General features: G+C 46.4%; 1 protein-coding gene across 6 annotated transcripts in view; it reads left to right on the top strand.

Annotated features, from left to right (window-relative positions):
* CACNA2D2 (calcium voltage-gated channel auxiliary subunit alpha2delta 2) overlaps positions 1-27,393 on the top strand; it is a 579,266-nt gene that overhangs the window by 406,834 nt on the left and 145,039 nt on the right. For all 6 annotated transcript variants that reach the window (XM_038770682.1, XM_038770688.1, XM_038770684.1 and 3 more), the window contains exon 4: positions 7,403-7,462. In XM_038770682.1, the coding sequence (XP_038626610.1) occupies positions 7,403-7,462 (60 nt within the window). The remainder of the gene's footprint in view (positions 1-7,402; positions 7,463-27,393) is intronic.

Here is a 27,393-nt window from a genome sequence, read left to right as displayed (position 1 = left end):
CAACAGCTGCTCTTTCTCTCCTGTTTCATTATACAAATCAATCCCTCACTTTTTTATTTTAAATCTCTTCTTCTCTCACCGCCAACTGTAGTGACTCCATTGAGATGGACGGCGCTTTGCTCCTTATAAGGCGGCAGCGGGGCATCCCAAGGTGTTGGTGAATTGGTGTTCTGCTCAGTTTCCAGTTCCACCCCAAGTTCCTCTCCTTCCGTGTGTCTCAATTTCCCCGTATGCATGCTGTCCCCCAGTTGAGAAAGGAGAGTTGCCTAGGAGCATAAATGAGATTCTCACTAGAGAGCCCAAGAAATCATTAATTATGTGACTTCTAGAGGCCATAACGGAGTGCATAGTCTCCCTCTGCTCCTTCTTTCAGGCTTTTTTGTCTTTGAGTAAAGTAAGCTAGCACAAAAACAATGTTCATAGGCAATCAAAAAAAAGCTCAGCTGGTTGAATTCGAGCCTGAAGATATTAAGAACCTATTAAAAGACACTGAGTGAATGATGGGGGAGCAAGCTGTTTACTGCTTCATTCCTCCCAAGCTAGCCCTTTAATAGTACCTGGTTCTCCCCCTAATGATGATGGTATTTGTTAAGCATTTCCTATGTGCCAGGGACTGTACTAAGCGCTGGGGCATATACAAGCAAATCGAGTTGGACACAGTAGCCCCTGACCCATGTGGGGCTCACAGCCTCAACCCCCATTTTACAGATGAGATAACTGATAACCGCCCTCCCCCTCCCATCCTCTTACTGTGGGGGTTCCCCAAGGTTCAGTGCTTGGTCCCCTTCTGTTCTCAATCTACACGCACTCCCTTGGTGACCTCATTCGCTCCCACGGCTTCAACTATCATCTCTACGCTGATGACACCCAGATCTACATCTCTGCCCCTGCTCTCTCCCCCTCTCTCCAGGCTCGCATCTCCTCCTGCCTTCAGGACATCTCCATCTGGATGTCTGCCCGCCACCTAAAGCTCAACATGTCCAAGACTGAACTCCTTGTCTTCCCTCCCAAACCTTGTCCTCTCCCTGACTTTCCCATCTCTGTTGACGGCACTACCATCCTTCCCGTCTCACAAGCCCGCAACCTTGGTGTCATCCTCGACTCCGCTCTCTCATTCACCCCTCACATCCAAGCTGTCACCAAAACCTGCCGGTCTCAGCTCCGCAACATTGCCAAGATCCGCCCTTTCCTCTCCATCCATACCGCTACCCTGCTCATTCAAGCTCTCATCCTATCCTGTCTGGACTACTGCATCAGTCTTCTCTCTGATCTCCCATCCTCGTGTCTCTCTCCACTTCAATCCATACTTCATGCTGCTGCCCAGATTATCTTTGTCCAGAAACGCTCTGGGCATATTACTCCCCTCCTCAAAAATCTCCAGTGGCTACCAATCAATCTGCGCATCAGGCAGAAACTCCTCACCCTCGGCTTCAAGGCTCTCCATCACCTCACCCCCTCCTACCTCACCTCCCTTCTCTCCTTCTACAGCCCAGCCCGCACCCTCCGCTCCTGCGCCGCTAATCTCCTCACTGTGCCTCGTTCTCACCTGTCCCGCCATCGACCCCCGGCCCACGTCATCCCCCTGGCCTGGAATGCCCTCCCTCTGCCCATCCACCAAGCTAGCTCTCTTCCTCCCTTCAAGGCCCTACTGAGAGCTCACCTCCTCCAGGAGACCTTCCCAGACTGAGCCCCTTCCTTCCTCTCCCCCTCGTCCCCCTCTCCATCCCCCCATCTTACCTCCTTCCCTTCCCCACAGCACCTGTATATATGTATATATGTTTGTACATATTTATTACTCTATTTATTTATTTATTTATTTATTTTACTTGTACATAGCTATTCTATTTATTTTATTTTGTTAGTATATTTGGTTTTGTTCTCTGTCTCCCCCTTTTAGACTGTGAGCCCACTGTTGGGTAGGGACTGTCTCTATATGTTGCCAATTTGTACTTCCCAAGCGCTTAGTACAGTGCTCTGCATATAGTAAGTGCTCAATAAATACGATTGATGATGATGATGATGATGATAATAATAATAATAACAGTATTTGTTAAGTACTTACTATAATAATAATAATAATAATTTTGATGTTTGCTAAGCACTTACCATGTGCAAAGCACTGTTCTAAGCGCTGGGGAGGATACAAGGTGATCAGGTTGCCCCATGTGGGGCTCACAATCTTAATCCCCATTTTCCAGATGAGGTAACTGAGGCCCAGAGAAGTTAAGTGACTTTCCCAAAGTCACACAGCTGACAAGTGGCAGAGCCGGGATTAGAACCCACAACCTCTGACTCCCAAGCCCATGCTCTTTCCAGTAAGCCACACTGCTTCTCTATGCACAGAGAAGTGAAGTGACTTGCCCAAGGTGACACAGCAGACAAGTGGCAGAGCTGGGATTAAAACCCATGAACTTCTGACTCCCAGGCCCGTGTTCTAGTCACTACTCCATGCTGCTTCCCCCCAGCTACATCTCTCCTATATCTTCAGCTGCTCATTCTCGGTTTTCTTCACTGGGCTCCTATGCTGCCTCTCATCTTTTAACTGTGGGTGTCCCCCATGGCTCTATTCTGAGTCCTCTAATCTTCTTTCTCTACACATACTCTCTTGGGGAACTCATCGACTCACAGGGTTCCTCCTATGCTGCCTCTCATCTTTTAACTGTGGGTGCCCCCCATGGCTCTATTCTGGGTCCCCTAATCTTCTTTCTCTACACATACTCTCTTGGGGAACTCATCGACTCACAGGGTTCCAGCTATCATCTCTGTGCAGATAACTTCCAAATCTTCCTCTCCTCTAACCTGCAACCTCTCATCTCCTCTTGCCTCCAGGACATCTCTACTTGGATGCTCTGCTGGCACCTTAAATTCAATATGCCCAAAACCAAACTCATCTTAATAATAATAATGATGGCATTTATTAAGCACTTACTATATGCAAAGCACTGTTCTAAGTGTTGGGGAGGTTACAAGGTAATCAGGTTGTCCCAAAGAGGGCTCACAGTCTTAATCCCCATTTTACAGATGAGGTAACTGAGGCACAGAGAAGTTAAGTGACTTGCCCAAAGTCATACAGCTGACAATTGGCAGAATCTGGATTTGAACCCATGACCTCTTACTCCAAAGCCTGTGCTCTTTCCACTGAGCCAGGCTGCTTCTCCTTCCAAACCTCCTCCACCTAACTTTCCCATCTCAGTCAATAACACTTGTTTCATTCAATCGTATTCATTGAGTGCTTACTGTGTGCAGAGCACTGTATTGAGGGCTTGGGAGAATGCAATATAACAATAAACAACCCATTCCCTGCCCACAACAAGCTTACAGTATAGAGGGGGAGACCAACATTAATATAAATAAATTACAGATAGTACATACATGCTGTGGGGCTGGGAGCGGGAATGAAGAAAGGGAGCAAGTCAGGGTGACGCAGAAGGAAATGGGAGAAGAGGAAAGGAGGGCTTAGTCAGAGAGGGCCTCTTGGAGGAGATGGGCCTTCAATAAGGCTTTGAAGGCGAGGAGAGTGTCAGATTGAGAAGCAGAGTGGCTTAGTGGAAAGAGCACGGGCTTGAGAGTCAGAGGACATGGGTTCGAATCCTGGCTCTGCCACCTGTCTGCTGTGTAACCTTGGGCAAGGCACTTCACTTCTCTGTGCCTCAATTATCTCATCTGTAAAATGGGGATTAATATTGTAAGCCCCACATGGGACATCCTTATTACCTTGTATCTACCCCAGTGCTTAGAACAGTGCTTGGCACATAGTAAGTGCTTGACAAATACTATTATTATTATTATTATTATTATTACTATTATTATTATTTGAGCGGGGAGGGTATTCCAGGGCAGAGGCAGGTTATGGCACATCATCCTTCCTGTCCCTGAAGCCTACCATATTCATTCATTCATTCAATCATATTTATTGAGCACTTACTGTTTCAGGCTCTTTGCTGGTCTCCTTGCCTCCAGCCTCTCCCCTCTTCAATCTAGACTACTAGCTGCTGCCCAGATTACCCTCCTGAATCATTGCTCCACACGCATCTGTCTGCTCTTCAAAATCCTCGAGTCCCTCTGCATCGAGCAAAAACTCCTCACAGTTGGTTTTAAGGCTCTCCACCAACTCACCCCGCTTTACATATCTACTCTCTTCACCCTCTACTCCCCAGCCTGCTGTATCCACGACAGATTGGCACATTTTGCACTATGAAATGCTAAGTTAAATCCTTCAAGGTGATCCCATAAAGGAATGGTTTAGCACCTCCTGCTCCTCCGTCTGCATACTCTAAATTACAAAGTCGCCGACCTTCTGAACAGGGTGTGGTGCCGGGGAAGAGGGCGGTGGGACTTTTCTCTGGGCTGGACCCCCAAAGCAAGAGGGACCCCAGTCTGGGCTGCTGCAGCCTGGGTTTTCCCAGGAGGCCACGGAGAGCTGCCGTTGCTGCTGCCGTCGCTGTTGCCACCGCCACCACTACCACACTCGGAACTTTTTTTATGGTATTTGTTAAGTGCCTACTATGTGCCAGGCACTGTTCTAAGTACTGGGGTAGATACAAGGTAATCAGATTGGACACAGTCTATATCCCATATGGGGCTCACAGTCTTAATTCCCATTTTACAGATGAGGTAACTGAGGTACAGAGAAGTGTAGTGACTTGCCCAAGGTCACACAGCAGACAAGTGGTGGAGCTGGCACTAGAACCCAAGTTCTTCTGATTCCCAGGCCTGTGCTCTATCCACTAGATTGCACTAGAACTGTGGGAGGGGTGGGAGCTGGGACGCTCCCAGCGTGGTGCAGAGAAGACGTCTACCTGCAAGAAGCCTCATGTTGGGTTTCTTTTTCTGTAAAAAATGCTCTGGAGCAGCAGCTGGAGCAGGGAAAGCAGGAAAGTGGGTCCATGCCACAGACCCTAAGAAGCGCTGCTCGGGCTGGAGAGCACTGCCCAGGCCAGAGAGCACTGCCCGGGCTGCTTCCATCATGGATGCGGATGGGGATGGGCACCAGGCTGGGGTCAGATTGTATCATATGGCTGGCAGGGGGAGGCGGCACCAAGTTTGATCACAGTTCAACCCCTTCACCTGGGGATTGGTGAAATTCATAGGATGCCTAGACAATCTCGTGAGCCCACCAAAGGCCTCATGCAAATTGCACCCCCATCATGGACCCCTCCTGAAAGCCCACATGTTTTTCCCAAATAATCATATGACCCCATCAGCCATCTCTAGCACTTACAACCTTATTTATACCCATCCCCAGCACTTACAAAGATATATTTATTCAACTCCACCTTCAACGCAGAGTGGTTCAGTGGAAAGAGCATGGGCTTTGGAGTCAGAGTTCATGGGTTTGAATCCCTGCTCCACCAATTGTCAGCTGTGTGACTTTGACTTTGGGCAAGTCACTTCACTTCTCTGCGCCTCAGTTACCTCATCTGTAAAATAGGGATTAAGATTGTGAGCCCCCCGTGGGACAACCTGATCACCTTGTAACCTCCTCAGTGCTTAGAACAGTGCTTTGCACATAGTAAGTGCTTAATAAATGCCATCATTATTATTATTATTATTACATTTACTTGGTTTATAAATACTTTTGTCTGACTTCCTCAAATAAGTATAAGCTTCTTGTGGGCCAAGAATGTTTCATTTGTTGTTTTGAGCTTCCCAAGCTCTTAGTACAGTACACTGTACACACTGGGCACTAAATAAATGCTACTACTCCTACCACTACTACTGTACTCCTACTATTTCTAGTTCATTCACTCATTTATTCATCTTTTTCACCCTTCCATACTCTTGCTAGAACCAGTTGTATCTTTGCTCTTCCTACAGTTTCCACTATGTGTAAATTATTTGTGCCTGCTTGCCTCTCTCTTTAGACTGTAAGCTCTTGGGGGCAGGCACCATGTGATCTGTTACCGTTGTCTTCTTCTCCAGTGCTTAGTACTGTGCTTTGTACACAATAGGTGCTCAATAGCTCAATAACTAATATTGATTGACTGAAATATTCCAAGATTAAGGTTTCTGCAAAGAGGGCTCTCTCTCTCTCTCTCTCTCTCTCTCTCTCTCTCTCTCTCTCTCTCTCTCTCTCTCTCTTTCTCCCCTCTCTCCACACCCTCTGTCCTGCTAGTCCTGCTAGACTCCTTAGCAGCATGTGCCTTGCTCAACAGATTCAGCTCTCCCTCTGGCAGCAGCTTGATTTTCAGTGAGCTGCTGGGGACCTTGCCCTCGGTTGTCTCAGAGACCTGGAGGCTGGCCTGGCCTGGCCTGATGCAAGTCCATACAGTCCAGTTGGCCCTGGGCTCTTTGCACTGTGACTAGCTCTTTGCCTACGCAAAGAGCCTCCAGCCACCAGAGTGGGCTGAACTAGTCAAGATGTTCAGAGGGAGTCAATCCACCCTGTCCTCCTCCACACCCCAACACTGCCCCATTTCCTTCTCAGTGCTGGGCTCTGGAGCCTATCCTAGAGGAGAGAATGGAGCAGAGATTGAAGTGGCAGGGAATATCACCATCTCAGCTCTTTGTTCTGAGCTCCATTTTCCCCCCTCCCCACCACCCATGCTTAATTTCTCACATTTTAACTGAGAAGTGCGTTCTCATGTGTACATTTAACCTACCCTTTGATTAGACCTTGTCAGGCTGTCTTTAAATGCAGTTGCAGACTTCAAGCTTCCCACTGCACTCTGTAATTAAAAGCAGAGCTGTTGAGCTAACGCATACCTGACTTGTACATAACTCCACTACTTGCCCCTTCCTCAGTTGACTGGTGGTGGTCACCATGTCAGGGTGATTCTGCCATTTCCCAGAGTGAAAAACTCCCCATGCAGAAAGTACTGGGTGAATGCTTCTACTTGGAAAAAGCAGTCAGCTACAACTCCTTCCCAGGCTGGAGGAGGAAAATCAGGCAGAGCAGTTTGCAATCTCTAAAGAGATGGGGAGGAAATGCTAAACCTAAGAGCAAAAAGCCTTGGGATGGACAGAGCATGGCCAGGATACAGTAGTGGTCTGGGCCAACTCACCTCTCCATGGTTTCCACAATTTCAATAGGATTGGGAGGGTTTGTTTGTTTTGCTGGTTTGAGATTGCAGAGTAAAGAAGGGGAGTGGGTGGAAGGTACTGGCTAAAGTTTGGACCCAGAGCTTTCTGAGCAGTAGAACTCCTTTGTCTCTGAGGGGAGCTCCAGCAGAGGGGAGGTAGGGCATGCGGGTAGGAATAACCAAGCTAGCAAGGTCCTGAATCAGGGTTGGAGCCAAAATTTCTGCTGCCCCCTCAGCCTACTTTTCTGGAGGCTACAAGGGCACTGGATTCAGTTGCCCAAGACCTGGCATCAAAGCAACTTGGGCTTGCCCTGATCATTTTCATGCTGGATTCTTTTCCTGCCCCTCTGACCAAATCTCCTGTACTCTCTTGCTTTCAGAGGCTGGCGGACGCAGCTGAGAAGTTTCAGAAGGCCCATCGCTGGCAGGACAACATCAAGGTGAGTCTCGAAGTCTTCTCTGACCATTCACTTTGTCTGACTGTGGGACTTCCACATTCCCCTCTTCACTTTTCCTCTGCCTGATATGCCGTTTCTGTAAAATTCTTTTACAGGGGACCTAAAAATGACCTGATGGGTTGATTCACTTCACGCACTAGCCCCATGTCTGTCAGGTTTCGTGGACTCTTCACGTCCATCTCGAATCTGTTCATGTCCAAACTCTAATCTCCTAGAGAGTAAGGGCCTTGTCCACTTAATTCACTTTTAGGAACCTTTATTATTGACTTCAACCAATTTTTATCCTAAATTCCTGGGTTTTGGCTGCAGCTGTTCCAGAACCTTCAGGTAATGATAACGTTCATGAAAAAAACTCCTCCTGTCAACTGTCTCACACTAGGCTCTTTTTCCTATTTGCTCCCTCCTAGCTCCTCTACTGCCTCTGTACTCCCCTACCCAGATGCCTTTCCTTCACTGAGTCTTCCTTCACCTGTCCCCACTCCCCATCCCCTTCTCTCCAGCCCCCCTTCCCATGCTGTAGAAATGCTCCCATCACACATTGCTCATCTCCCCAGAGCCCCTTCCTACTCATCTGCCCTGCCCCTGTTGCCTGCCAGTGGTAATGAAAGTGGATGAAGTCATTTTCGTCTCGTTTCCAGTGGGCGCCTGTCTGTGCGCCCAGGTAATAGGAGCCATCAGTGACATGAAGTGAAGGTCAAGCTAATGGTTGATGTTGTGGCCTGCAGTCCCCAGCTAGAGATCCCTTGAGCTTTTGCATTTTACCATGTAAACCCACCAGTTGTCTTTGGGGCTCCAGGGTGACTGAGCTGCTCGCTCCCCCGTTCCCCTGACAGTCCTCCAGTGATTCCAGTTGGGCATTGGTTCTGGGGGAAATGAGCAAGCTTGTCTGGCATGGGGAAAATGTTTTAATGATTGCGTTTGACTTTGTAATTATGGCCATGAAAAAGCTCAGCAGGGAACTGGGGAGGATTCTGCCTGGAAATGTTCTCAAATTATAACAATAATACAAAAGGAAGAAAAGATTGTTTTCCTTTTAGTGCTGGCACTGGGGCAAATGGATTCCGCAAAGCCCAGGGAGGCCAGCTGTATGGAAGACTGGAAATGCTCAACCCCAGATGAACCAGCCTCCTGGAGGACCTCAGACAAAAACTGCAGGTCACTAGCACATTGGAGAGTCCTTTCATCCTAAAGAGCCAACTGCTCCCAGACAACCAAATGCCAGTCCAAGTCAAACAAGCCTAGTATCCCCCAAACTGTCCCACTGTGGGCAAACACAAACACACACACACACACACACTTTGATCTATACCACTGCTCAGCCAAAAGCCATTTCTCCCCTGCCACAAGCCCAATAGGGGGCTGCCAATAGTAGTGCTCCTATTCCTTTGGTTTCTAATCTAACGTAAGGCTGTACCCATCTTCAAGCCCTGAAGCTTTGGCCCATATTGACCTCTAGCTTCTCTCTTTCCACAGAGAGATTTCTACTCGATATTCTCCTGATGGTACTGGGAAGAGCCCACTAGAATAGCAACTTTCAGAGAGCCAAGTTTGTGATGTGAGTGTCCCCTCTAAACACGAAGTGGAGGAGACCAGGATACCATGTGTGAGAAGAACTGGAGCCTGGTCCGGTAATGATGGGACTTGAGGCTCCTGCAGGGTAGGCCAGAGAGTCAGTCAGTCAATTGTATTTATTGAGTGCTTACTGTGTGCAGAGCACTGTACTAAGCACTTGGGAGAATACAATATAACAATAAACAGACACGTTCCCTGCCTACAACAAACTTATGTTGAGGGGGACACAGACGTTAAAATAAATAAATACATTACAAATAAGTGCTGTGGGGCTGGGAGGGGAGATAAAATAAAGGGAGCAAGTCAGGGCAACTTAGAAGGGAGTGAAAGAGGAGGAAAGGGGGGCTTAGGGAAGGCCTCTTGGAGGAGATGGGCCTTCAGTAAGGATTTGAAGCGGGGGAGAGTAATAGTCTGTCAGATGTGAGGCAGGAGGGCATTCCAGACCAGAGACAGGATGTGGGCGAGGGGTCAGCAGCAAGATAGATGAGATCGCAGTACAGTGAGAAGGTCAGCAATAGAGGAGCGAAGTGTGCAGACTAGGTTGTAGTAGGAGAGGCTGGGTTGTAATAAAGGTAAAGCACCGAGGCCTACAGTTAAAGGAGGAAGGCTGAGTGGGGGGCCTGATGGTCAAATCTCCCAGTGCAGATTCCCTGCTACCCCTACTACAAAGTGTTCTACATGTCCACCACTACAAGGGTGGAAAGGGGTCGATGCCTGGCAAGTATCAGAGGAAGAGAACAGCCCAAAGTGCCAGGGATTGGCTGAGCATAAAGAGATCTGTACTAAGAAGCCAGTAGGTAACTAGGGTAAAGAGAAGTCAATGGCAGCTTTTGAGTCATGGAGAAAAGATGCCATTTGGGCAACTGCAGGGAAATGTGGAAGACTAGCAAAGCACCAGAAGATAGATTAAAAAAAAAAAAGCAGGGAGACAGCAGACTCTCTTCTCCCTCCAATATCTTCTATTTGGCAATCACCAAATGTGTCGGGTGCTGTGCAGATTATAAAAAAGACAGCCTCTGGCCTTGGAAAACAGTGACCCAATGGAGAAGCAGAACAAGACATATGGAGGTCTGGATTTATAACAACCTGGGATCTGCCAGGGCCTGCAGTTTGGAGAAAGTGCCAGGCACTTCCAGGACCAAAGAAGGAGGCACCCTCTACCGGTTGCTGTCAATCATTCTGAAACCAGGGGGCAGGGGTGGGAGGACACACCCTGTCATCACTGACATTTCTCCCTGTTGCCAACGCCACGTTGGGTGGTGTGCAAATGAACAGAAACCCTATACACTCCATCTGAGACAAGTGTTTAGTTGTATCTGAGCAAGGGGAGTTTATAGCATTTTACTGGTTTATTTATTTCCACTTTTGTTTCAATCAATTAATTAATCAATCAATCAATGGTATTTCTAGAGAAGCAGAGTGGGCCAGTGGATAGAGCACGGGCACGGGAGTCAGAAGGACCTGGGTTCTAATCCCGGTCCTGCCACATGTCTACTGTGCGACCTTGGGCAAGTCACTTCACTTCTCTGTGCCTCAGTTTCCTCATCTGTAAAATAGGGATTAAGACTCTGAGCCCCATGTGGGACGTGGACTGTGTCCAACCTGATTAGCTTGTATCTACCCTATGCTTGGGTACAGTGCCTGGCCCATAGTAAGAACTTAACAAATACCACAACTATTATTAATTCTTATTGAGCACTTACTGAATGTAGAGCACTATAAGAAGTGTTTAGGAGAGTACAATATGATAAAAGTGGGCAGACATGATTCCTGCCTTCGAGGAGGAGCTTATTTGAAGGAGAATTATAAGAGAAGGGAAAAGTTAGGTATGGGGGCAAGAGTGAAATGCGAAAAGAAGGACAAGCTGGCAGGAAATCTATCCCAGGTAAGCACCCTGAAAGGACACCGGCGTTGAAGATTGGGCTGTGGATTGGCCACACCCAGGGGCTGGTCAAGACCCATGACCGGCATAGGTCTCGTCACAGGTCTGCCCAGTCCCACCTCTTGCCTGGCTGCCCCCATCAGCAAGCTGGCTTGTCTTCAGGACCTATTCATCTGAACAGCCCCCTGTGGCTTCTCCATTTTCTCCCAAACAACAGTCAGAGACTCTTTAGGTCACACCTATTGAGTGAGCTTTTTAAGTTATTTCAGCTTACATTTCCTTAATTAGTGAGGAAACCCAAAAGATGTGGATCTGGTTCTTGCTGAAATGAGGGATTTCTGAGAATTGTTGTCTTGACTGTCTGGGCTTGGGAATATGACTGGCCTTCAGAAAGGCCTGAGCTGGGAGGCTGGTTTTTATATAGCCTCTTGGACATCGATATAGCATTAAGAACTGTACAAAGCCTGAAAATATGTGGCTTCCTTGCTTTGATGGCAGCTTGGTCTAATTTCAGCATCCTTCCACCCCCCTCTCCTCAATTCAGCAGAGTAGAACCCTAAACTTGTTGCATAGACTGTAAGCTTCTGTATTCTGTAAGCTCATTGTGGGCAGGGAACATGTCTGCTAATTCTGTTGTACTCTCCCAAGGGCTTAAAACAGTGCTCTGCAAATACCAGTGCTCTGCAAGCACTCAACAAATACCATTGATTAATTGATCTTGGTTGTGATAGACCAATCCTCCCATCAGGGACCTGGGCTTGAAGCAAATACTAAATATCAGAGGGGATATTGTGTGTGTGTGTCTGTGTGTGTGTGTGTGTGTGTGTGTGTGTGTAGAGAGAGCATGACAGAGAGAGAGAGAGAAAGAGATCAGAAGAGGTTTTTGTTCACACCTTTTCATCTGATTCTAGGGTTGCCATTGTCCTCTCCTTATGCCTTTTCATTGAACAGAGGATTCTGTCTGTGACTCCTTGCCCACACCCTTCCTCTGGCCTGGAACTCCCTTCCTCTTCATAGCCAACAGACCATCACTCTCTCCCCGCCCCAAGCCCTCCTAAAATGACATCTCCTCCAAGAGGCCTTCCCTGACTAAGCCCTCATTCCCCCTATTTACCTTCCTTTATGCATGACATGCACTTGGGTCTATACCTCTTAAGCGCTTGATATTGACCCCACCCTCAGCCCAACAGCACTTGTGTACATATTATAATATCCTGCCATTTCCTCTACCTGTAATGTATTTTAATGTCTGTGTCCCCTTTTACCCAATAAGTCCTTTGTGGGCAGAGATCATCTCTACCAACTCTTTTGTCTTGTACTCTCCCAAGCACTTAGAATAGCATTCTGCCCACAGTAAGTGTTCAATAAATATCATCAATTAATTAATTGATTGATTGACAAGGGGTCTTGTCACCTGCCCAATCGGAGTAAAGAGACTCTAGGGAGGTTTCCCTGTTCTCTCTCCACCAATATGCCACAGGTCATCTCTGAGAGCTCCCTGGTCCTTTTGGAATTGTTCAGAATTAGCTTCAGAAATAGCAGTAAAGGAACACATCAAGAGAAGGGAGGTCGATCAGAGCCTGCAAGTGGGGCATGTTAGCCTGAGTTATGTGGAAGGGGTTCTAGTGATCAGAAGACTCTGTGGGGGAAAGGGCAGCTTTTCAGGGATGTGGGGCATAGGAGAGAAAGCTGGTTAGGAAGTCCCGATGAAAGAGTAGGATTTCTTAATTGGTGAGGTTAGAAATCAATCAATCAGTGGCATTTATTAAGCGCTAACTTAGTACAGTGCTCTACACATAGTAAGCACTCAATAAATACCATCGATTGATTGACTGATTGATTGATCCCTGAGGATTGCATCTTCCTGTTGCTGTCTCTGAGTGACCGCAACTCCCAGTCCCTGGTCCTGAGAAAGTTAGACCCCTCCACTTAACTTTCCCATCAAAGTTGACAATTCCACCATCCTCCTGATCTCTAAAGCCCACATGCTTGCCATTATCCTTGGTTCCTCTCTCTTTCGGGCCCCATATTCAATTTGAAATATAGCAGGAAATGAGAGGAAGAGGTGCAGGAGCCAACGCAAAAAGAGCTCTGCTCACACTGTGCCTGTCACCCCATTGCAGTGCCTATTTTTAATCCCCCTTCCTGAGGGGACCACAGAGCATTTGGCAGACATTGACATGGCCTGCTCCAGGGGAAACTCAGACACATGGGGTTAATGGTCCAAATCACCTGGTGCATCCGGAGGCAGATTGAGTATTAAACCAAAGCTTCCTGATTTTCAGTTCAGCGCTTTACTCGGGATTCATTTCAGGTCCCAGCCCGTTGGCATTTATGTTTCAAATAGGAACTAAAGAAAGGGTTCATCTGTGCAGTAAGGGTTTTCGTCCCTCTGTTTGTTCCTCGCCCCACCCACCTCTTATTTATCCCAGAGAGCTGAGCCCTTCCTCCTACCCCTGTCCAGGGCAGAGTGGGACTGTCCAGAATAGAGGGATTGTTCAAAATTGCCCTTCTTCCTAGAAGGCTGGTAGGGGTTTTGAAACTGCCCATCAACCTTCCAGACCTCTGGATGATCTGTTGGGGCCCAATCGGGCAGCCGTTCATCCAGTTTTCTACCAGACAGTCTGGTTTTCAGCTTGCCTGTTCCCTGACTGGTACTCTGTGGGAATCCAGTAATGGAGTAGCCATCAGTAGCACCCCCCCCAGCCCTATGGAATTATCCCCAGTTCAAAGGAGAGAACACTGTGACACCAAGGACCCTCATCAGAGCTGGAACTAGAACCCACATTTCAACTCTGAGTCTAGGACACTCTGCAGTAGGGACATCGGAGTATCAGCGCAACACGAAGGCTGACTGAGAGAACTCTCCAGCGATCATCCCCTTGCCTCCCGGTAGGTCTGTACCTAATAATAATAATAATTAGGGTATTTATTCAGCGTTTACTGTATGCCAGACACTGTTCTAAGTGCTAGGGTGGGTATAAGTTAATTAGGTTGGACACAATCCCTGTCCCACATTCATTCATTCATTCATTCAATCGTATTTATTGAGTGCTTACTGTGTGTGGAGCACTGTACTAAGCGCTTGGGAAGTACAAGTTGGAAACATATAGAGACGGTCCCTACCCAACAACGAGCTCATGGTCTAGAGGGGGAGACAGACATTCATACAAATAGATAAAACAATAAATTACAGATATATACAGATAGATACATATGTGCTGTGGGGAGTCATTCATTCAATCGTATTTATTGAGTGCTTACTATGTGCGGAGCACTGTACTAAGCACTTGGGAAGTACAAGATTTGACATATAGATGAGAAGCAGTGTGGCTCAGATGGAAAGAGCCGGGCTTTGGAGTCAGAGGTCAGGGGTTCAAATCCTGGCTCTGACAACTGTCCGCTGTGTGACTGTGGGCAAGTCACTTCACTTCTCTGGGCCTCAGTTACCTCATCTGGAAAATGGGGATGAAAACTGTGAGCCCCCAGTGGGACATCCACAGCATCGGATGGACTCTGTGGATGGGCACGGGGGCTGGGGAGCGAGCGCACACACACACACACACACACACACACACACACAAACACACATATGAGAACCTGCCAACACACCCATGCCACTCTTTCACTCTTTTGAAAAAGTGCCTTGAGAAAACACCCATCTCTCTGTTTGGGCCACGGGGGGACTGGCCCACCTCGCTGTCGATTTTGGCAACTATGAACTATGCCGTGGCTTTTTGGGGTTTTAATATTATCGTTATTTTCATTATTATTATTGTACTTGCATTTGCCTCTCTCTGGATAAGAATGCCAAATGGTTCAAATGGGGCCGGGCTGAAAACCGGGGGCATCACGGCACAACTCCCCCATCTTCCAAGCCCTCCAGGAAGCCTTCCACGATTCACTCCCAACACCACTAGTTGTTTCAACCCAGCAGGCATCCTTTGCTGTTATGTATTTAATCCTCTCTCAGGACTTGGTAGATTTTTCCTTGGCCAGTCGATGATTCATTCAGCGGTTTTGCTCGAACACAAATGCATTCAACAATAATGAAAATTGTGATGCGTGCCAAGTACTGGGATAGGTACAAGATTATCAGGTCAAAAGAATCCCTGTCCCACATGGGGGTTTGATGCCTGTTCTCCCTGTGAACCCCATGTGAGACAGGCTTTGTGTCCAACCTGATTATCTTGTATTTACCCCAGTGCTTAGCACAGTGCTTGACGCGTACTAAACGCTTAATCAATACCACAATTGGTAAACTCCTTGTGGGCAGGGAACACATCTTCCAACACTATCACATTTTCCCACACGCTTAGTATAATGCTCTGCCCACAGTGAACACTCAATAAAAACCAATGACAATGATTGATACTGAACAGGTCAAATCTCAACTAGCAACAGTAGAAAGATGGAAGACTTAATCAAGGGGCACTTAGGGTCCCTCACTGCTTTATTATTATTATAATTGTGATGTTTATTAAGCACTCTCTATGAGCCAAGCACTGTGCTAAGTGTCAGGGTATATACAATATAATCAGATCAGATGAAGTCCCGGTTTCCCCTAGGACTCAAAAGTTTAAGTCAGCAATTGACCCTGAATTGATTTGGAGACACAATGATGCTACTTCCTGTGTTCTGCCATTATTTATTCCTTCTTCACCCCCAAAATAAGTGAGCCCCGGTGGAGATTCAAGTAGCGGGGTTTGGGGGGTGGGGAGAAGGATGGAAATGGGTGAAGAGAGAGAACGGTACAGGGAGGGATCTGCTGTCGGTTTCTGATCTTTGATGCTTCTACCCCATCTTGGCAATCTCTCTCGATGGGGCTCAGTGTTTTCCCCAGCGGAGGTAACTTCCTGTGCGGCGATTTTACCTCAGGCCACAGGACAGCACAACAGGAAATGCACAGCAGTGGCGGCCCACAGGACGCCCCAGATAGGCTTGCTAGAGCTGCCATTGTTTCACTTCAACCAGTTTCCACCCTGAGCGAAGGTGGGGGCTGAAATTGGATGCCTCGAGGCTGGGGGCCAGTGACCCCAGGCTGGGATGGGTGTGGAAAGGGAAACAGGACTCCTACCCTGCCGTGGGACCACAAGGCCGGAGGCTGGGCCATTTGGGCCCACCCTGGGCAGTCTTGGTCAGTCAGTTAATCATATTTATTGAGCACTTACTGTGTGCAGGGCACTATACTAAGCACTTGGGAGAGTACAATATAACGATAGCTTCAACAAGCTCACAGCCTAGTGGGGGAGACAGACATTAGTACAATGGGGCTCAAACTCTTAATCCCCATTTTACACATGAGGTAACTGAGGCCCAGATAAGTTAAGTGACTTGCCCAAGGTCACACAGCCGACTTATGGCAGTGCCGGGATTAGAACCCACATCCTACTGACTCCCAGGCCCATGCTGTTTCCTCTAAGCCATGCCACCTTCTCCTTCTCCTGCATTAGGGAATCCGTTATCATCTCTGGTTTGTTGTTGGCTAAGTCTGCTGGTATTAGAAGGCACTGCAACATTGGTGATATTGGATCAAGGGTTGCCAAGGAGGTCAGAAGGTTGGGGGCAGGGGGAGAAGGAGGAATTCCAAAAGCCACCAGAATAGAGGAACTCTTCACTCTCAAAGAGGGAGCTGCACAAATCAGAAGACAGTAAAGAAAGGATGAACTGGAAGAGCAGAAGGAAGGGGAGTGGATCCAATTTCTGCCTGGTCTTGGCTCTCTGAGTTTTGTCTTCCTTCCTCTCCCAAATTGTTTGGCTGGATCAGAGGGTGACACTGAATCAGGAAAAGCCAACATTTGGTGTGGGGAAATCAGGGTCATTATTAGCAGCGGAGAAGAGAAAATAAAATTCAAGAAATGACCACTCTGAGGATTGTAATTTAGGAAGATGTTGCAGAAATTATGCTAACAGCTGGGCAGGCTACAGCACATATAAGTTTTATGTAAATTTTACACACATAAGTGTGTGGCCTTCCTGATCATTTTGTACACCTGACTGTGGCCCTCTGCCATTTCCTCAAGGGTAGTCCTTGCCCAGAGTCTGGTAATACCAGACTTCACCTTAATTGAGGACCAGAGGCTGGATATTCTAGCCAGACGCTGACACATTCAGAGGAAGCTGAGAGTTAGGTCAGGGTCCAGCTGGCTCACAGCTTTCACCTAAAAGGTTAGAAAGTCTCTATGGCAGCACCCTTCATTTCAGTATCCCTAATTCCTCAGGAGGCATTCCCATCCTGGGGAACAGCATCTCCTAACAGGCCTGGGAGGGAAATCCAAGTCGTGAGGAATGACGCATTGGCAGAGAGCCTAGCAGTCTGGGCTCGCAGCTTGTCGCCCTGAGTACCGGTTCACAAACTCAGGCTCCTACTTCCCCACCTCACTGTTCTCCTCCTGCTCAGGGGACATTTGACAAAACACACCTGCTGCAAAATTGACTTCCTCAGCTGGACAGGTATTTCACCCCCTTGGCTGGGAAAACCACTTCCTTATTGGCTATACAGCACACGGTTTGATTTTATGCCATGTCCTTAAGTCTCCTTCCAAATGAGGAAGAAAAGAGATGGCTGTAACGCAAAATCAATTTTCTTGTTCACAATATTATATTGAAAATTTTGTGTTTCCTCTTGCTTCTCCTGTCAGCTCATTATTTTTCAAAATTTCACCCTCTCCCTGCCATAACAGTTTGCTCATCTGGCTGGGTGTTCCCTTGTTGGAAAAATTGGCTTGCATCCTGTTCTCAGTTCCCTCCCCACCCCACCCCCTAAAAAAAGCAAGGACAGAGGATCGGACCTGAGGATAGGCTACCAAGAAAGGATGTGGTGGTCTTTCAGGAAAGGCTCAACATCCAGTGGCCCTGGGTGCTTTAGTCATTGTCTGCTTGCATGCAGAGGGCTTGCCCAGAAGATCTCCTGAGGCTCCTTCCAGCTCTATTGTTCTATCAACCAAACATATTCTTTGAGCGTGTTGGGGCATGGGATGTCTGAATAGAGAAGGAGGAGAAATCAACGGAGGCATAGGTTCTGCTTGAGTCAGTTCTGGTGAAAATTGAGGTATCAGTCAACAGTCTAACAGAGAAAAAGAAGCCTCAGTGGACTCAACCACGAGGTGATTTGGGCTCTTAAGGAAAAGAAGTAGAGAACTCATCTAGATAAAGAAAACACATTTTGACACTGTAGATTTCCACAACCTTTGGGCACTGGTATGAAGGAAAAAAATCACAGGGCACGGTGACATAAGTTTAGGCCCCGAGGAAAGCTAAGAGCCAACAGCATCATCCATTATCATTATTACTGATGTTGTTATTATCATTCCTATTAGCGGTATTAATGTTGTTATGTGGTGTGGGAGTTTCTCACTTCATTCGCAGCAGCCTCCCCCAACCATATCTTTGCCTGGTGGCCAGTGGCCAGGGAATGGGCACAATGGAGGGGAAAGAGGTGACTTAGAATTTTGTTTTAGGCTTCCTTCTTTCATAGATTCTCACAGCGGGGGAATTTCATGGCCATAACTTGTGCCACTGTCAGAAGACAGAGGACTCTAAGAGAGTGGGTTACCCTTTACATAAAACAGTGCTGAGGGCAAAAGAATAAACGGGCAACTCAGGAACAATAGCAAAACGCCAGGTCTGGTTAAATTCAGAATTGTACAGCACCTGAGGAGTCAGAGGAGAGCCTGAAAAAGTGGGATTCTGATCAAATTAAGGAAGAATAAGAAATAGCCAAATGTGTAGGGACAAGATCAGAAAAGCTAAAACAGGAAAAGCAATGCAGCCTGTGAGGGAGATACCATAAAAGGTAAAGGAAACATCTTAAATTATATGAGGCAGAAGAGGAAGACTGGGGAAAATGTCATCTTCCTGGAAAATCTGGATGGAAAGCTGATATCAGATGGCTGCAAAAAAGGTAGAGGTTTTAAATGCTCTTTTTCTCTCTGTTTTTGGAAAAGTTCAGTGGTAATCTTACAACCAGAGCAAGTGCCATTTTAGTTGGGAGGGTGCAGTGACACACTAAAATGGGGAAGAAAATGGTGAGAGCTTGAGAAAGTACAACAGAGGCATGAAACATGTTCCTTACCCACCAGGACCTTACATTCTAACAGGGAAACCTGACATAAAATATTTACAAGCAGAGTAATTAGATGAACAATCATTTATACATATACCCGTAAGTCCTGAGGATGGGTATCAATCAAATATTATTTATTGAGTGTTTACTGTGTGCAAAGCTCTGCACTAAGTGCTTGGGAAAGTGCAATACAATGGAGTTGGTAGATGAAATCCTAACCCACAAGGAGCTTACAGCCTAGGTGGGGAGATAGCCATTCAAATAAATTACAGATAGGGGAAGCAGCAGAATATAAGGATATGTATTAAAGTGTTGTGGGGCTGGGGTGGGGAATAGAACTATATATTCTCCAAGAACCTGTTGGTCTTGATTTGATTTTCTGCTTCTTTGTCAATTAAAGTATCATTTTGCTACCTAGGTCACAGAATTCACTGGCCACTTTCAGTTTTTTATTACGCATAAAAATTCTTATGCATGTTTTCCCTAATTCAAGCTGGCTCCTCATGTTGGTGTTCAAGCTTATGGTCAGCCCATAGAATTGCACTAACTCTTCCAAGTAATTGATAGTGATGTGTCTTCTTGTGTGTTCATTTTTAAAGCAAAGTCAAGAGCGAACAGGAGCTTCAAGAGAAAGTCTAAAGCTATCGAGTCAAAAGTGATTCCAGAGAAACAAAAGTGTAACTAACATAAAGTGACTAGATTTTGTGGAGTTCGAAGTGGGACCAATTTCAATTTCATTATTTCTCAATTACTCTTACTTGGGTATTCGGTTTAGAGACAGGGCAATTTTAGCTCCAACCATTCTGTTAAGATGTGCTAATAAACTTGCTCAGAATCAAATTAACAAAAAGTTGAAGTTTTTTAATTAGTTTATTGGCTAGGAATAGTTCATAAGATGATTATCATCTATTTATTATAGTTCATTAAAAAATACTTTCCTTAATACGGTACCTCAAGTTGAAATATATATTGTTTTAATTATCCACTTATTAAAATAAAACCCTAAAGGGTTTTCAGATATTCCTGCCCAAGCATAATTAAAAATGCAGGGTATTTAAGTGATTTTGGAAATTGGGACATTTTATGTCCCCTAAACATTCTAGGGGTAAATGGGATATATAGCTCCAAAACAGTTCATCTGGTTAGCTTAATTTATGGACCAGGGATTGGGTCTAATTTACACCCGTGTTTTCTTTCCCAGAGCTTAGTACAGTGTTTGGCACACAGTAAGCATTTAATAAATACTATTACTGCTACTGCTACTTAATCTAATTCCAGTATTTAGGACTCGTATTTCACCCCCAAGCATGCCTAATGTAAAATAGGTTGAACTAGACTGGTTCTGTTACCAAAGCCTACTTTGGCCCACTGGTGATGAAGAATGGGGCAGACAAGGTGTGATGGCCAAGTCCATTGGCCCCCACACTTTGGAGAGGCAAAAGGAAGCCAAGAGAGTCTTGTGTTGTGACACTGACTGAACACAGGGCACAGGGAGAGACCAGAGAAGATCCCAGATGAGGGACCAGATGCCCTGGAAGTTCAGAGTCTGGCACTTAGGACTCTGGGGGAGTGAAACTCCCTCCCATAAGTGGGAGAAATGACACTAAGAGACCCTATTCCAAAGGACTTTGAGAGGGTGAGACTGAGACCTGTCATGCCCTGAGAGAAGAGCAAAAAGAACTAAAAGAATGTAAGCCCCAGGATGCCTAAAGGGAAGCACAAAGGGTCCTGGGAGGGAAAGTGTTAGGTGCAGGGAAAAGTGATTTGAACCAGAATTGTTTTCATTAACGCCAAATTAGGAAACTATTAAACATTATTGAGATCTTAGATCTTGGTATCTGCCTACAGTAGGGACTGGAAGAGAAACTTAGGGTGCTGTGGGAGGGATACATGTATCTTGGGAACGATGGGCATGGAAGGGAGCCCTTTCTCCATGAGATTCCTGTAGCCAGCCCCAGAACAGGGGCAGTAGGCTAGTCCCCAATGACCCCTTCACCTTTGGGGAGGCACCTGGGCTTTAGTCGAAGGGTGGTGGCAGTGCTAGGGGTGCAGGGACTTGGGGAGCACTGAGCAGAAAATAACAAAAGAGCTGGAGGGTCCTAGGACCCAGCAGAGGCTGACAGGTGTCTGGATACTCCTAAAGTGACCTCAGGGGCTCTTTCAGCTGGGATTTAGAATTGAGAACCCCTGGAAGCATGACAAAAGGCACTACAACTTGGATATTACTGACCACGCTACCATCTCATCACCCAAGAGTGGTTTTCAATGACTCGTTAAACCAAAGGGTAATATGGAGGAGAATCCAGTGAAGATCTGCCCAGGGGTCAATATTATTCATGGTTTTTATCAACGATATGAGTGTAAGGATTGAGAGAGTGGACATAACAACTTCACAAACTAAGTTGGGTGGATTTGCGAAAATCAAAAATCAAATTCAAAATGATCCCAATAAATTATTCTGCCTGAGACAGGATAAAATTCATCCATTCCTTCATTCAATCGTATTTATTAAGCGCTTACCATGTGCAGAGTACTGTAGTAAGTGCTTGGGAAAGTCCAATACAACAATAAACAGTGACATCCCCTGCCCTCAATGAGCCCACAGTCTAGAGACGGGGAGACAGGCATCAATACAAATAAATAAAATTACAGATATATACATAAGTTCTGTGGGACTGAGGGAAGAGCAAATGAAGCAAGTTAGAGTGACACAGAAGGGAGTGTGAGATGAGGAAAAGTGGGGCTTAGTCTGGGAAGGCCTCTTGTTCAACAGGAAGAAGTGTGTGTACGGACAAGAATCAAGTATACACCCAGAAAAGGAAAAGATTAGCTAAGCCTAAATTTGGCAGGATAAAAAAGGCATAGGCTTCACCCAAATGATATGGATAACTGATGCCACAAAATGCACTTTGGCCTGAACTATCTGGCTATTTCAGTGTGTTTTTGAGAAGCATGAGGTTGGAGGGATACCAGAGGGAATCCATTTCAGCCTTGTGCTGCTAACAGCTCAAAGGATCTGTGAGCCCCAGGATGGTTCCAAAATGTTTGCCTCCAACTCCCTTCCAGAGGCCAGGCCAGTTCCCTTGTCTTTCTTGGCCTATACTCATTCAATCGTATTTATTGAGTGCTTACTGTGTGCAGAGCACCGTACTAACCACAGGATACTGGAAAGATACTGGAACAAGCCCCTGCATTCAGTGTGGCCATGATAGGCTGACTACAACTGTTTCTACACTAACAAAGGAAAGTGGGCACTTTGCAAATCAAGTGATTGACTCCCTGGAATTTGTGCAATTGTTAATGTGCTTATATTGCCAGCTTAGGAACAGCCTGAGTGAGCTGTATAGGAGTTGGACTGTGGGTAATCACAGGAGATCTGAGAATGTGATTTTGGAGATATAGAATTTAGAGGGATGCTGTTAGAAATGATCCCATTTAGCATTGCTGGCTCAACCTGCCTGAAGGCAAGCCTCTAGCCAGACCCTATTGGTTTCAACTGCACATAGACTTATTCCTCAAGCCAGCTCAGAGCAAAGCTCTCTAGTCCCACTGAACTGTAGACAAGTTCTTTGACTCTGACAGAAACCACCCACATCTCCCTACTGGGGACTCAGGATGGACTGAAAGAGCCTCACTGCACCACTAAAGCCCTAGGCCTTGCCTGGTTTAGGAGCCTGACCCAGACCACCTGAACCGCAGGGTGATGGGTGCAAAAAATTCTTCCCTTAGAGGTGAAAAGCTGGCCCTGAGGAGCCCATTACTGCCTGGGGAAAGCTGGGATTTTTGGGTCGCAGCCTCCTCTCTCTTTGGAAAGATGACTGAAAGCATTGGTAGCTGTAATAATTGTAATTAAAGCGTTTATTAAGTGCTTACTATGGGCTAAGGACCAGGGTAGATAGAGGGTTATCAGAGCACAGGGCTCAGAGTCTATCTTATCCCCATTTTAAAGATGAGGAAACTGAAGCCCAGAGAAGTTAAGTGACTTGACCAAGGTCACACAGCAGGCCAGTGACAGAGCTGGGACTAGAACCTGGGTCTCCTAACTCACAATCCTGTGCTCTTTCCACGAGGTGACAATGTTGAACATCACATTCTCGCTCTGTGGCTCTCTCCTTGATATCAATCAATCAGTGGTATTTATTGAGCACTGTATTAAATGCTTGGGAGAGTAAAACAAAATAAAATTGGTAGACACAATCCCTGCCATATTGTGAGTGATGTCCATGGTGACTGTCTTTCCACTCTGTTTCAGTGTCTTTTGTCCCAGTGGATTCTTAGAATTTCATCGGATGACTTAGGGTGGCACTGTTGAGATTGATGACTTTTCTGGTGCCTGGAATAGTAGAATAGGAGAATAGGTGTTGGACAGGGCAGCCGTCATCGTGGGAAGCCAAGGGAAGGCAGCAGCAAGCATGTAGCAATCGGTCTGTAGTTTTCTGAAAATCTTTGATTCACATGAAGCTGAGCTCCCGAGGCTAGAAGGAGGCTAATTGGCAAAAGGCAAATGGCTCTTATGCCATCTTTTCTCCCACCTGTCCAGCTGGACTGAAAAGGGCATGGAGAGCATTGAGAACTCAGAGGCATAGCTGCACCTCGATCATCAGCTGTAACTGGGGAATTGTAGAGCAAAGTGTAAGGATGTGGTAGACATCTCTAGGGATCTTGCCTTCAATAATGATGGCATTTGTTGAGTGTTTTCTATGTGTCAAACACCATACTAAGCGCTAGGGTAGATATAAGGTAATCAGATCAGACAAAATCCCTGCCCCACATGAGACTCCCAGTCTAAGAGGGAGAGAGAACAGGTATTTTACCCCTTTCTGACAGTTGAGGAAACTGAGGACCAGAGAAGAAGTGACTTGTCCAAGGTCACACTGCAGGCAAGTGGCAGAGCTGGGATTAAAACCAGGTCTCTCAATTCCCAGCCCTTGTGCTTTTTCCATTAGGTTATGCTGCCTTGGGGCACCCAGGGGACTTTAGGGCAGGATAGAGAAGCAGTGGCTGAACCAGGCAAAGATTCTCCCAGTGAGAGTGGGAGGTAAGGTCATAGTTGCAACCAAAGTTTCCCCAGCATGTGTCTGCCTTGCCCCTGGCTCAGATGGGCACCTCTCTTTCCCTGAGCCCTGAAGTTGGTTCTCAATTTCCGAGCACAGCCACAAAATATCTTGTGAAGCAAGGAAGAGCTGAAAAGAAGAAAGGCTAGGCAGAGAGAGGGTCTCTGAAGAGTGCCATCAGATAAAGACCACCATCTGTTTCCTGGAGCTATCTAGACTTCATGGGTCTACCCTTTTCCATCGCTCTGGCGTGTCAACCAAGCAGCCTGGTGCCCTGGGATAGGAAGATGAAACTTGGGAGGGCAGGCACCAGAGCCCTTAGTCCCTGTTGCTCCCCATCTTCCCACATTCCCCCCAGTTACTCAGAAATCCAGAAACGTGTTAGTCCCCAGTGTCCAAATGGGCTCAATGTGCTCAGGGGGCTTCAGGCTTCTGTGGGCAGCAAGTACACTGTAATGCAGTCCAAAGCTCCTGCATTCAAATAAAAATAAAGCTGCCAAGCCAGTCCAATGATTCCGTGAGGGGAACAGCCACTCCCTGTTCCCTGCCAATGAGAACATTATGCAAACCCCCCAGCTGAGAATTTCACCTACCATATTGAAATGCACAGAAAGGTAATTTGGAGGGAGTTTCGGGATGTCTTGGGCTATAAAGTTCCCCTTCTGCTGGATCAATACTTGTGTGTGCCACAAGTGCTTATTTCCAAATAACACTTCCTGAGAGGACAAAGCAATTTCATTTTCCAAATTGTCTCCCATTGTTGTTTACATCTACCTGGTGTGTCCAATAAGCAATTTCACGCTGGACCACAGGACTCATGACCCAAGCCCCTATCTCTGGACCTGTCCATCTACACATTATTAACCCTATTTAGCCTGTGTTTTTCAGACCGCTTCTCTCTCTCCCTCTCTCTCTTTCCCCTTTCTGTCTTTTTTTATCAAGCGACTTGTTAATTTTGGACATACCTCCTTCTCCTTCTCCCAGTGTTTCATTTTATAACCTCAAGCTGGAGTTTATGACAGATTGCAGTGAGCGTGGTTATTTTTGTGTTTCCGTCTGAGTGCGCGACGGCAGATGCTGAGTGTTTGGAATGCATTAGTGCTAATGGCAGAACCATTAAACATTAGAGTCACTCACTGCAGATGGGTTGCTATGTAGGTTCAGGGGAAAATGAAACAGGAGCAGGAGTGAAAGCGGCTGGTAGGCTGTTTCCAGCAATCACCGGCTGGGCAATCAGTCAGAACTGTGATCCCTACGTGAAAAGGAGGGGGGGCGTTGTATGGTTTTTTTCTTCCAACCGCATGCCAGCGTTTCCTTTCTAACTCGCTTGTGACTGCAACAGTGTCCTTTGAAGTAACCTTCAGAAGTTTGGGTTGAAGAATGGGTTTATGGGAAACTCCTCTCCTCTTCACCCACCTTCACTTTCAATTATAGCAAATGGCACTAGTTCTCTAACTCAGCCTCCCTTCTCTTTCTTCCCTCCGCCTTTCACTGGGTTTCTGGCCCCACCCCTCAGGCACCAGAGCTGTCTGGAACACCATTTAGAAGGAGAGTTACGTAATAATTATGGCGTTTCTCAAGCACATACTAGGTGCTAAGCGCTGGGGGAGATTCAAGGTTATCTGATCGGATGCAGTCCATGGCCCACACCGGACTCACAATATAGCTCATCTCTATTTAGCAGATGAGGAAGCTGAGGCCCAGAGAAGTGAAGTGACTTTCCCAAGGTCACTCAGCAGGCCAGTGGCAGAGCTGGGACCAGAACCCAGGTCTCCTGGCTCCTTGTCCTGTGCTCTTCCCACCTGGCCACTCGACCAGATGCCACCAGAGTCAGTTGTGAAATCTACTTGTTCCGAGATCCTTTTGAACAAGCAAGGCTCTAACCCTAAGCTTAGACCTTAAGCATAGCCCTAACCTAGCATTGGTTTTTCAGTGGTTGATTTTTTGTCAGTGATTGGCCCTCAGCATTCGACATTATGCATGAAATGTGCTGCTCTGTGTTTGGCCATTAGTTGTGTGATTTTCAATGAATTATTGTAAAGTAGGCTCCTATATTACATTGTCCATTTGGCTCCCATTTGTGGAAATATTATGAGGGTATAATATGCTGAATAATAGGTTTGTAGAGAGACATTTGCCCACATACCCATGGCTAGTAACACTTCCTGGCAGGCCAATAGGAAATATGGCATTTCTATATTATTTAATGTGCTAGCTGAGTGGATCAGGTCAGATAGCTTCACTTTTCATTCTGTGCTTTGAGCTGGGTAATTTCCTTCATTTTCACAAAACAAAATCACTTGGTTTTATATGGGAATTTTTGACCAAATGAGTGTTAAAGATTTTGTGGACTGCTGAATGTTGTAGGCTTAATCACAAGTTTGTTTAAAACACAGAGGAGACTCTCCGCCATTCTTCTGAAGATGTTTCTCCTGCCTTCACTGGGCAAGTGTCAGAAGGTAGCAAGGGAATTGTGGAGAACCTTTCCAGTGGAACCCCAGCTCTGACTTTAGTGGTCCAGCTGAGAAAGAAAGGGAACCATGGTTCAGATTTACAAAATGACCTTCAGACAAGCTTGCTGGTCATTGTTCTCAGTAGCCCTGAGAAGGAAGGCGAGAAGAGGGGGCAGGGAGAACAGAAGCCCAGAGAGGAAAAGTGGCTTCTTGAGAGATCACTGAGGAAATTAAACATTGAGAAGAATTAGAACTCACCTCTAGCCCATTCTTTAGTCGTAAAGGTCACCATTATTCTCTGGCCAAACCCTTTAACCTAAGTACCCGGTCCTTTGACCTGAGCCTAACTGCCTTGATCCTATATCAATCAAATAATCAATCAATCAATAGTATTTATTGAGATCTTACTGTGTGCAGAGCATTGTACTAAGATCTTGGGAGAGTACAACACAATGTAATGGACACATTCCCTGCCCAAAATGAGCTTATAGTCTAGCGGGGGAGACAGACATTAATATAAAAAAATATTATTATCACACAGAGGATGTGAGTGAGAGTTCGGCAGTGAGATAGATGAAATCGAGGTACAGTGAGTAGGTTGGCATTAGAGGAGTGAAGTGTAAGGGCTAGGTTATAGTAGGAGAGTAGTGAGGCGAGATGGAAGGGGATAAAGTGATTGAATGCTTTCAAGCCTATGATAAGGCATTTGTTTGATGCTGAGGTGGATGGGCAACCACCAGAGGTTCTTGAGAAGTGGGGAAATGTAAACTGAACTTTTTTGTAGAAAAATGATCTGGGCAGCAGAGTGAAGTATGGACTGGAGTTGGGAGAGACAGGAGGCAGGGAGGTCAGCAAGGAGGCTGATATAGTAATCAAAGTGAGATAGG

This window comes from Tachyglossus aculeatus, chromosome X2 (assembly GCF_015852505.1).
Source record: "Tachyglossus aculeatus isolate mTacAcu1 chromosome X2, mTacAcu1.pri, whole genome shotgun sequence".
NCBI classification, from domain to species: Eukaryota; Metazoa; Chordata; class Mammalia; order Monotremata; family Tachyglossidae; genus Tachyglossus; species Tachyglossus aculeatus.
The sequence above is the reverse complement of the archived record's forward strand: the minus strand, read 5'-3'. Positions and strand labels throughout refer to the sequence as shown.